This window comes from Hipposideros armiger, unplaced genomic scaffold, assembly GCF_001890085.2.
Source record: "Hipposideros armiger isolate ML-2016 unplaced genomic scaffold, ASM189008v1 scaffold_206, whole genome shotgun sequence".
NCBI classification, from domain to species: Eukaryota; Metazoa; Chordata; class Mammalia; order Chiroptera; family Hipposideridae; genus Hipposideros; species Hipposideros armiger.
This window is the reverse complement of record NW_017731556.1, coordinates 643,655-655,406: the sequence shown is the minus strand read 5'-3', so window position 1 is coordinate 655,406 and position 11,752 is coordinate 643,655. Positions and strand designations below refer to the sequence as shown.

The following is an 11,752-nucleotide window of genomic DNA, read 5'->3' as shown; positions in this document are numbered from 1 at the left end:
CAATTGCTACGTAACAAACACTGCAAAAATGTAATGGCTTACAAACACAGCGATGTATTATTTCCCATGATTCTCTGGGTTGATTTGGCTCAACTGGCTGGCTCTTCCGTTCTGTGTGGTGCATGAGGTAGCTGTATTCACTGGGAGCTCAGCTGGGGCATTCAGACTGGCCTGTCATCCTCTAGGTCTCTGTCCACCTGGCCTCTCAGTTTTGCAGCTTTTCTGGAGCATGGCAGCTAACTTCTAAGAGGGAGCTACCAGCCTTCTTAGAGGCTAGGTCTGCAGTTTGGCACAGTGTCAGCTCTGTAGCTTTCTTTTGGTCTAAGCAAGTCACAACGCCAGCCCCCATTTTAGGGGAGGAAAAAACAGTTTCACTGCTTAATAGGAGTAGTGGCAAAAAAATATGTGGCCACCATTAAATCACCATAGTTCACGCTCTGGACATAAATTAGTTACATTCCTCCCACTTGCAAAATGCACTTAGTGCTCTTCCAGGGCCGCCCAAAGTCTTATCCAGTACAGCATCAAGCTCGAAATTCAGCATCTCGTGACCTGTATCAACTCCAAATGCAAATGTGGCTCCTTGGGGCAGTTTCGCCAGGTGCAGGTGTTTAGGTATGGCACCTCTTCATCTGGTGACCTGGGCACTAAAAAGATAAGTTATTTGCACCCCATATACCCAACATACAATGGTGAGACAAGCACAGGAAAACAATAGCGGACATTCAAAAGAGTTGGGGCAGTGGAAGGTAAATAGCAGTCACTTTTAATAGTGACTCTGGATCTAATAATAGTCCTTCTGAAATCGAGCCAGGCATGTGACGTCAGGGCCCTCTACTTCAGGGGCAGAGACTGTTGTTTGATTCGGGACCAGTTCTGCTTCTCAGGAGTGCTTCTCCAAGAGCCAACCTTCCTTTCTCATTAGAAACAGAGCTCTGCTTGCAGTTGAATAGATTTCTCAGTCTTCTTTCCGCAGAAAAAGCAGAAATTTGAGGGACCAGACACATCTTTTCCATTTAGTACTATTCGGGCATTGGCACATTACAACCTCAGGGGCAACTCTGGTTTGTGGTCTCTTTCTGTATGGCCTACGAGCTTAAAATAGTTCGTATATTTTTAATTTTTTAAAGGATTGTTAAAAACAAAAACAAAACATACACACGAAATAAAAAAGAAACTGGCAGAGACCAGATGTGCTTTGTAAAACTTAACATATTAACTATCTGGTCTTTTATAGAAAAATTTGCTGACCGCTGACTTGGTAAGCAGACCTCATACAGAGCGCAGGCTAGAATGTGCCTTCTCTCAGTGGATGGATCTGAGAGAGAACCAACCCAGGAGGCTCCATGCTGAACTCTTTCTCTTAAAATTTTCAATCAAATAGGCTCCTCCTATATGGGGAAGAGGCCATTCCTCCCATAATTTGCTCCTGGAAAGTGGGGAGTATAAATTTATACCCGTCTCCCCACCCCCGAAACTCCCCATAGGATTGGGGAATAAGTGATTGCAACTAGTGCAGTAAGTCTAGTATAACTCTATTGTGGGTATAATGTGGTTTGCCGCATATATAGACACATTGATATGAATTTCGAAAAACACCGGAAAGAGTATACAGCGAATTGTTGCATTGATTAGCTCTGAGTTGGAATAAGGTAGACCCCAGGGAATTCAAATTTCCTATATAATTTTAGAAAGCATGTTACAATTATAAGGACTTCTACCCTTCTCTTTAGAAAACGGACTGATAATGTTTCCCTCCTGATTTCTTTTACCAATTATGTAGTTTTATTTTTCACATGTAAACAGATCCTTCAAATTTATTTTCATGTAAAGAATGAGGCAGCTCACTCCTCTTTGCCCCTCCCTCCACTGTCCTCCAATTGTCCTAATGTGATTTATTGAAGAATTCGATTTTATTCCACTTATTTGACATTCCAACCTCATCAGTTTCTAAATCCACATATACACTCTTATCTAAATGAAAAGATTACTGATCAGGGTGACTGTGCAGCACTGCTGATACATGCAGCTCTAAAGGGCTTCCTAGCCAATTTAACTTTTTCCTTGCCTCCTTTAGGAGGTGTGGTCTTGCTGGATTGAACTGCTTCACTATTTGGACCTAGAAACCACCTGGCTAAACACCCTGGAAGAGCGGATGAGGAGCGCAGAGGCCCTGCCTGAGAAGGCAGATGCCCTCAGCGAAGCCCTGGAGGTGGGGATTTCTTCTTGTTGCCGAGAAGACAGATGAATATTAAAATGGGGAACGCAATGCCTTACGCCAGCAAATGCGTTTGCTTCCTTGGGAGCTTTCCGTGTAACTTGTGTTGTCTTCTGTTGCCTGAAGCATTTATATGCAGTGATGTATATTTAGATTATTGGTGACCCTCTAACTCAGCCTCCTGAGATGGTTCGTCGTTTGCTAATTAGCACATTTCAGACCTTGTAGAGCACTCTAGTGACTTTCCACCTTGTTTTGACCAGTCCTCGGATAAAACTCTGCCTTGTGTTATTGCTCTCTTGTTTCTTCATAGTTATTTTTGTTCAGTAGATACCACAACGACCGTGTTTACAATGGCTCCTACTCTGTAATCTTCAGACGTGAAAAGTTGGAGGGCAGGTTGGGGCCACAGTTAGAGGCAAGGCATCCACTCAGAGGAGCTCATCCCCATGATGGGCTGGAGCTTCTTGAGGCCAAGAAATGTACCTGATTTTTCCTTGTTCCCCAGTTACCAGCACAGCATGTGGTATATGATGACCTAATAACTGTTTCTTAAATGAGTTAAAATGTGAAGAGAATAGATTCACTTTTCTTTTTTCTTTTTTTAAAAGAGGAGTAACAGGGTAGATATGCTTTTCAAATTGTAGGTACATGATGTGATAATTAAGAAGATGACTGAATTGAAGGTCAGAAATAAGTCAAATGTGGTACCTGAGAGCCAGGAGCCAGATGCTCTGCTGGAAAAACGATGTCACTTCTAAAATAAAATATCAGAATGAGAGATTGAGAGCATAACAAAAATGTGAAAAACTCTCTTTAAAGATACATATTTTCTTAACATGAGAGTTAAACCATGTGCATTCTAGAAATAGGGAAAATGGAGAAAAATATAAAGCAAACTGTAAGATAAACATTTTTAAACATTTTGGTGTGTTTCTTCCTAATTATTATTATTATTATTATTATTTTTAACAAACACGCTGGAAGGGAGTACATTACAGTAACTAGATCAGAGGCTTTAGAATCATAAGGGCTTTGGAGTCCAGTTGGAATCTTAGCTCTTCTTTGGACTGTGTGTAGACAGGCAAATTGCTTAACCTCTTTGAACTTCAGTTTTCCCGTCTGTCATATGGGAATCATATTTAACTCTTGTGGTTAATTATATTTATGTATAAAGTTTGTATATAAAGCAATTCCTAGTCTTCCGTATATCTTATAGAAAAATGAATACCTATTTTTAGTAACATCATAACAGTTTGAGATAATTTTGCTTGTATGGTACTGTTTTCTGCTTTTAAACTTTGTGTTATACCATGAACATGTTCCCATGTAATTAATAATCATTGAAATTATTTTATGGAATTACATTATCATATATCATCATTCATGAAGACATATTGTCATATATCATCATTGATTCTCAGTTTTATGTATTGTTTAATACCATATGGATAGTTTTGTGAATTAATCATTTTTGGTCTTGTTCCTTAGATAGATTTTTAGAAAATGAACTTATTTGTTTAAAAAGTGGACATTTTAAAGATCCTTGATACATTTTGCCTCAGTAAATGCATTATTTTTCCCCCTGTCCCTGTCTAGTCTCTAGAATCTGTTTTGCGACATCCAGCGGATAATCGTACCCAGATTCGGGAACTTGGCCAAACTCTGATTGATGGAGGGATCCTTGATGATATAATCAGTGAGAAACTAGAGGCTTTCAACAGTCGGTATGAAGAACTGAGTCACCTGGTAAGAGCTGGGACAGGCATGAGTGTTTGTGATATGGAGCTGCACTCAGGAACTTTTACCAAGGGGAGAGGTTGATAACCAGTATTAATGGGGTGTTCAGGGCTTTGAAATATCAGCTGGGGAAGAGTAGACCTAATACTGCTAAAGAAGGCAGAACTTGATGATTCAAAAAAAAAAAATCTGCCTTTGAGATGGTTTCTACTTATGAACTATTTAATTTCCTTTAAGGATCATATTATAGCTGTATATAAGAATAATGACTCATATCCTAATAAATATTAGGGCCATCCGAATTTGACGTTCATGCCAAATTCTCTAGGATACATATTCAGAATTTATCCCAACATGTGCGTTCATATCAGTAAGTAGAGAAAGGAGACTGTTTTTTTTATAGGAGGGTTGGGTGGACATTAGATGCTTTCGAACACATATTAAATAATAGCTGTTGATGCTTAGATTGTGAATAGAATCAAGCTTAATTCAAAAGTGCTGCAAACAGTCGTTCAAAACATATGCCCGTCTGTACAACTTGTTTTAGACTTCGGAAAATAGAGATTTATAGGTTCATTCTATTAATGCACAGTTATTTTATATATTGTATTCTTGTTGATAGGCTTATTGCTGATTCCTAAAAATGCCCTGAACTTATAATACATGACAAATTTTTATTCTCTGCTTAATATGTTAATTAGGAAATCTTTACATTTTTATACATTGTCATTGTATGTAGAGAGAAGTAAAAATTAGTAATTCGATGCAAGATACTTAGGATTCTAGAAGAACTTTTTCACTGTTATCATTGCTAGTTATTATTTATTTGTACTGCTGGCCAAAGTCTTGAACTAGTGCTTCTATTTCTTTTCTTGGTAGCCGGAACATAAGGGTTTTCTTATATTCAGCTATTTTTATTTGTGCTGAGTGACTAATGATTCAATTTTATCCCCTTTGTAGGCAGAGAGCAAGCAGATTTCTTTGGAAAAGCAACTCCAGGTCCTGCGGGAAACCGATCACATGCTTCAAGTCTTGCAGGAGAGCTTAGGGGAGCTGGACCAGCAGCTCACCACATACTTGACTGATAGGATAGATGCCTTCCAAGTTCCACAGGAAGCTCAGGTACTGCCATGGATTTGAGGTGTTTGAGTCATAAAAAGAGCACATGTGATTGCCTCCTCACCTGCAAGAGAACCAGCTCCTTCTGTCATCCCAACCCTATAGTCAGTGAGAAAGGTCAACCTTACTTATGGGGCAGTTCTCTTGGTCTTTTTGTGAGACCCTGGTAAATTTTAAAATTATATAGCTTTCTTAGCTATGCAATTGGGAAAAAACCTTTCTTTATAAATAATTGGTGAGCATTAGAAATGACAAAAAATACAGATAGTTTGCAAAGCACATAGTAGTCCTACAATATTGGTGGACCATATTATTATTATACTGTACTGCAAATGAATTAATGCTTGTGTCGGGCTCAACATATTCTTATGTATTGTACGTCTATATGGAACTTTTTTAAAAAAGTCATTCTCTCCCCCTTCTAATCTTTTTGTAGAAAATCCAAGCAGAGATCTCAGCCCATGAGCTTACGCTAGAGGAGTTGAGAAGAAATACCCGTTCTCAGCCTCCACCTTCCCCAGAAGGCAGGACTGCTAGAGGAAGTCAGATGGATGTGTTGCAGGTGAAGAGGCAGAGCAGCTTCCTTTTACTTTGCAATGTGTTGGGCATTAAAAGGAGAATGGGGACGAGCTGATTACTCGGATGCCTTGGGTCTTCTGTGACGGAAACAGTGGGGTGGGAGTGATGTATGGAAGACACATTGCATCCCAGTCAGGGCAGCAGAAGCAAATTGTTGCATGCATGGAAAACATTGAGTGTGATTTTTATGGTTGAGCTGAGAAGAGACAGCGAGCTAGATTTGGATGTTAGCTTTATAGAGTCTTCTCCCTTAGTGCAGAGCCCCTGTTAGTTCTTCTGTGGCTGATACACTGGGCAGGCTGAGTGCATGGGATACAGCACCACATTGCCCCTTCATGGTGGATGTGACATTGACTTTCACTCTGAGCTTGTGAGGAAGAGCACTTTGAGTTCTAGGTTCCTGACTATATTTTCTCAGACAGGTGAGAAAATGAATGAAGTTTTAATTCCAGCGAGGCCAGCTTAGTTTTTTATTATATTGAAGACTGAGACACTGAGTGTCAAGTCATTCATGACACTGGACGGTTCACTCAGGTGACCAGTAACCTCTCTGAGTTCTTTTAAGGAATGTTTTTATTAGTGCTTTGTTTTGCAGCTTTTTAGCAGTGTGTGTTTTACTAATACCATCTGACGAGGGAGGTGATTATCCAGATGTGAATTGCGTATTATTTTCATCTCTCCAAACAGAGAAAACTTCGAGAGGTATCGACAAAGTTCCAGCTTTTCCAGAAGCCTGCTAACTTCGAACAGCGCATGCTTGACTGCAAGCGTGTGCTGGATGGTGTGAAAGCAGAGCTTCATGTTCTGAACGTGAAGGATGTGGACCCGGAAGTCATCCAGACCCACCTGGACAAGTGTATGGTGAGGCCATTGCGTGTTCAATGTGTCCAGTGGGTTTTCTGGCTTCCTCTAGTGCTTACTTACTTACATGGTTTGTTCGATAATTATTTGTTGATAGTGTGCTAAGAATAGTGATCAATGATGAAAAACAGGTTAAAGAATAGGAAGTGTAGTTATTTCCTCGAAGGAGAGATAGGAGAGAGTAAAATCAACTTTTACAATGTAATGAGATAAGGAAACTAGTATAGACAAGTACAGAACATGATTTAAAAACAAAGGAAACACATCTTAATTGTAATGTGAAGTTAGGGAAGGCTTTGGCAGAATGTGACTAATAAGCTAACATTTAAAGGATAAGTTTGATTTAGCCAGAAGAACCATACCTATAGAATGGATGTTAGGGATATTACAGTGTAAAAAAAAATCATTCTTAAGGAAAGTAAAATTTAAATTTTAATTGATAAAGTTTAAGTTTAAAATATGAAAGAAGAAATTATACTTAGATGTCAGGAATATCATTGCCAAAGAAAAAATCATTCTCTAGGAAAATTAATTTTAAATCAAAGTTTAAACCTAAGATGTGAAAGAAGAAATTATTTGAAAGGCCTTATTACAATTATAGTCTTGAACTTTAAAATTCAATTGCACAGAAATTTAAAAAATAGTGTGGCTAAGCATACACCATCTTAGAATTAATTTTTTGCTTGAGAACAATCATGAAGAAGCTGAAGATGACACTTGTTAAGACAAGAAAAGTCTGGGATGAGTTCTTTGTACTTTTCAAAACCGTGATGTACACATATCTGTTATATACCAAACGTTGTTTGAGTATTCAAAAGCTGGGATGGGTGACAGAATGAACAAACAGGATACATTTTTATAGATAAGTGTGTGCACACACATGCATGCATGTGCTCGTGGATATATGTAAGGACTTATTTATTTACTGACATATAGAGGTCATAAAGTAAATACTGTCCTTGACCTCATGTAACTTAGTCCATTTGTCTGTTGTTATGCGACAGAGCCATGCGCTATATTTCAGGTGAAGATCATTATGAATAGAGACACGAGAACCTGCACAAAATAAAGCTTTTTTTTTTTAAGGTAACTAGAATGAAGATAGCTCTGAATTTGACTTACATAACTCCGATTTCTTCTGGTCATATCCACCTTCATATATTGAGTTATCATATAGTTTTTCATTATATAAGCAATATGTACTGATTGTGGTAGACTTGGTACTTCAGAGAATTGTATTTAAGAAAAAAAAATGAATGTTGATTCTTCCAAATTCCAACAGCCAGGAATATAGCAATGTTGGATTTTTTTTTTTTTTGTAATAGCATTTAGGATTTTTTAAAATATAATTTTAAAAGTGATAGACATTCAATTTTTAATTCTAATATTTTCCCACTTTATGTAGGGACAATGTTCATAAACTTTTAAAATACGCACCTCAGTTTTTTAAAAAAAATAAGTATAATCTCTATTTGTGTATTTTTTTTCTCTGATTATAAAAAGTTATTACAACCTTGATTTCATTTTACTCTCATCCTTTGAACCGAAATCCGGGGAAGATAAAGCCCTTTGATCTCCATAGTTAGTTAATAGCTGTCAATCAGTATAAGCTGTGCTCTGCAATGATTCCAGTTAGCAGGTTTTCACTCTGATGTATAAAATTTGCCTTGCTTTATTTTTAAGAAACTCTACAAAACTTTAAGTGAAGTCAAACTTGAAGTGGAGACTGTAATCAAAACAGGAAGGCACATTGTCCAGAAGCAGCAAACTGACAACCCCAAGGGGATGGATGAACAACTGACCTTGCTGAAGGTTCTCTACAACGACCTGGGGGCCCAGGTGAGGACAGCAGCATGTTTAATTTGTACAGCATTAATAATATATGCTTTCAGTTATCCCAATCATTTTCATTACATTGCTTTACATGTATGTGTTAATATTATAGTGATTACTAGTTGTATTGGAATTTATATTTAATATTTAATCCAGATTCATTTTATATTTTCAACGACTACAGACATTTCAGGAGGTATTCTAAGGAAACTTTAAAAATAATAATCCTTGAAAAGAAAATAATAATCCTGTTTAAACTCAAATTATTGGTCCTTGGATACTTAAATTGAATAGTCTACTGAAAATGTTAAAATATCAGGACTCTTAATAAATATTACGTGACAGGAAGGTCACATTAATCTAGCAGGATTTAGAACCCTTTATAGAAGCATCTGTACTTTGGGCATTTTAGTGAGCCCATGGGGGAGTCCTCGGGCATTTACTGCGACTGGCTGACTGGGTCTAGTAGGCTTAATGTGTCCTCTCATTGAGCAGCTCTGCCTTGAAACCAGAGAATCACAGAAACGTGTGGAGATGAAACCTGGGTATTATTGAAAATCTGTGTTAGATACTATTTTAGATCTTTCTTGGGTTATTAAGTAGTAACTAAGGTTCTACGGGATCCCAGAGAAAATGAATTTATTGAAAATCTGTGTTAGATACTATTTTAGATCTTTCTTGGGTTATTAAGTAGTAACTAAGGTTCTACGGGATCCCAGAGAAAATGAATTTATTGAAAATCTGTGTTAGATACTATTTTAGATCTTTCTTGGGTTATTAAGTAGTAACTAAGGTTCTACGGGATCCCAGAGAAAATGAATTTATTGAAAATCTGTGTTAGATACTATTTTAGATCTTTCTTGGGTTATTAAGTAGTAACTAAGGTTCTACGGGATCCCAGAGAAAATGAATTGAAATGTGGTTACCGCTGTCAAATCAGTAGGAATGAGCAGTCCATTCATCCCTGGGCCATCTTGACCTCACTTCTACCTGACTAAGTGGTTGATTTTATATTATTTTGATACAGTGCACCACTGGCACACTTATCTTAGAGCTTCTATTTGGAATTCTACAGCTGAAATTATTTGTGAAATATTCTCTGTATTCATCGATTGGGCATTTTATGGATGGGAATGATGTTGCTGGTTTTTGCACCAGTTCTCTTATTGTGACTATAATTTTAGAGTGAAGTCATTTTCTCATTCAACACAATTGAGACTTGAGTGTGTATCAGGAGTAGAGATATAGTGGTGAGCAAAAATGAACGATCTCTTTGCCTAATGGGCATAGGGTAGTGAAAGAAGAAAACGTTAATCAAGTAGTCACACAAAGTGATGTGAAATTGCCAGTCTGAAGTGTTACGAAGGAATGAACATGGTTCTTCAGTGTGGATGTCACAGGGGGATTTGGCCCGTCAGGGGTTAGGAAAGCTTCCCTGAGGAAGTGGTGCATGGACTGAGATCTGAAGGCCGAGCAGGGGTAGCCTGGGTGAAACCAGTGGAGGAGCTTTCCAGGCTGACGGAATAGCATGTGTAAAGCCCCTGTGGCAGGATGCAGCATGATGCATTTGTTTGGCTAAAGGAGAGACAGGAAGTGTGGGGAATGTGGTGGTGGACAGATGGGTGAGACCAGAACCCACCCGTGTGTTAGGGTTTGTGGGAAAGATTTTAATCTCTGTTTTAAGAACAATAAGCAATTATTGCAAGGTTTTAGAAAACAGATAACATGCTCAGATGACACGTGTTTTTTAAAAGATCACTCACTATAGTTAGGAGGATGGATTGGAGAGAGGCAGAAGTGGATGTGGGAAAACCAGCAAGGAAGGCATCCTCACGCTCTTAGAGAAAGATGATGATGGCTGGATTTAGGGTGGAGCAGTGGAGTTGGTGTGAGCGGATTGATCTTAGGTGTATTTAGGAAATGAGTAGGATTTGGTGCATTAGATGGATTAGATGTGAGGGTGCAGGAGAGAGAGAGATGAAGGATGACTCCTGAGTTTCCGGCTCAATTATGTGGAGTATCATGGCGCCATCACTGGGACGGGGTGCTGGAAGGAAAGGCAGACACATGGAGAAATCACAAGAAGTATTGGCCATGTTGAAATTTTAAGTGCCTTTGAGAGAATTAATTGCATATGTGATGTACGAGTATTCATGAAGTTATTAAAACATGGAGATTATGTCTGGGCTAAAGATAGGAATTTTATGAATTATCTGCATATAGGTGGTAAAATTTTCAGTGATGATGAGATTGCCTAGGTAGAAGACGTAGTGAAACAAGAAAAGGGCCTGAATTGTCTTGAAGAACTACATCATTTAGTAAGAAATTTGAGGAAGATGCGCTTGAAAAAGAAACTCAAGTGTGTATATGTATAATATATAATAGCTATTACATTAGCATATAATAGCTATTAATATAATATACCAGGGATGCCAAAAAAATGTTTACACATGACTTGTATTCATCTTTTGTTATTGGTATATATTATTACAATTTTAATATAGGTTTTTTTCCTTTCTTTAAATGTGTATACAGTTTTTTGGCACCCTCTTTATCATAATATACATCATCTCTCTCTCTCTCTCTCTCTCTCTCTCTCTATATATATATATATATATATATATATATATATATATATATATAAAACATCATTATTCATCCATCGTGGACACTTAGGTTGTTTCCATATCTTGGCTGTTGTGAATAATGCTGCAGTGAACATGGGAGTGCAGATATCTCTTTGACATACTGATTTCATTTCTTTTGGATTGATACCCAGAAGTAGGATTGCTGGATTGATTATATAGCAGTTCTGTTTTTAATTTTTTTGAGGAACCTCCATGCTGTTTTCTGTAATTGTATACTCGAAATCTGCTAAGAGAGATTTCTTAAGTGTTCTCACAACTGAAAAGGTAACTATGTGAGATGATGGGTATGTTAATTAACTTGATTGTGATAATCATTTCACGATATATATGTACATAAAATTATCACATTGTATACCTTAAAATCACATTGTATATATAAAGTATAGTAAGCATCAAGAAGTGGTAGCACATTGGGAGAGTGCTAGGTCTGGGAAGCCAGCGGAAGAGGGCATTTTGAGAATGAGTGCAGGCAGCATTTTGAATATTATCAAAAGTTAAATATGGCATCCACTTCAAAATGTCCGTTAGCTCTGTTGCCATTGGAGTCATTATTGAACTTAGCAAAGATAATTTCTGTGGCATGATGGGGGTAGAAGCCAGAGGGGCATGGCATAAAGTATGTGTGGGAGGTGAGAAAATGGTCTGGAAAGGTAGGAGAGAGGAAGTTCTTTAGGGGACCTGGGGCCAAAGAAGGAAGGGAGAGAGAGAGAGGGAGAGAGGGAGAGAGGGAGAGAGGGAGAAAGGGAGAGAGGGA

General features: G+C 37.9%; 1 protein-coding gene across 1 annotated transcript in view; it reads left to right on the top strand.

The window, feature by feature from the left end:
• Nucleotides 1-11,752, top strand: part of UTRN (utrophin) — a 498,335-nt gene that overhangs the window by 170,811 nt on the left and 315,772 nt on the right. The window contains exons 28-33 of the mRNA XM_019653741.1: nt 2,078-2,212; nt 3,818-3,967; nt 4,919-5,080; nt 5,514-5,639; nt 6,344-6,517; nt 8,201-8,356. Of these exons, the coding sequence (XP_019509286.1) occupies nt 2,078-2,212; nt 3,818-3,967; nt 4,919-5,080; nt 5,514-5,639; nt 6,344-6,517; nt 8,201-8,356 (903 nt within the window). The remainder of the gene's footprint in view (nt 1-2,077; nt 2,213-3,817; nt 3,968-4,918; nt 5,081-5,513; nt 5,640-6,343; nt 6,518-8,200; nt 8,357-11,752) is intronic.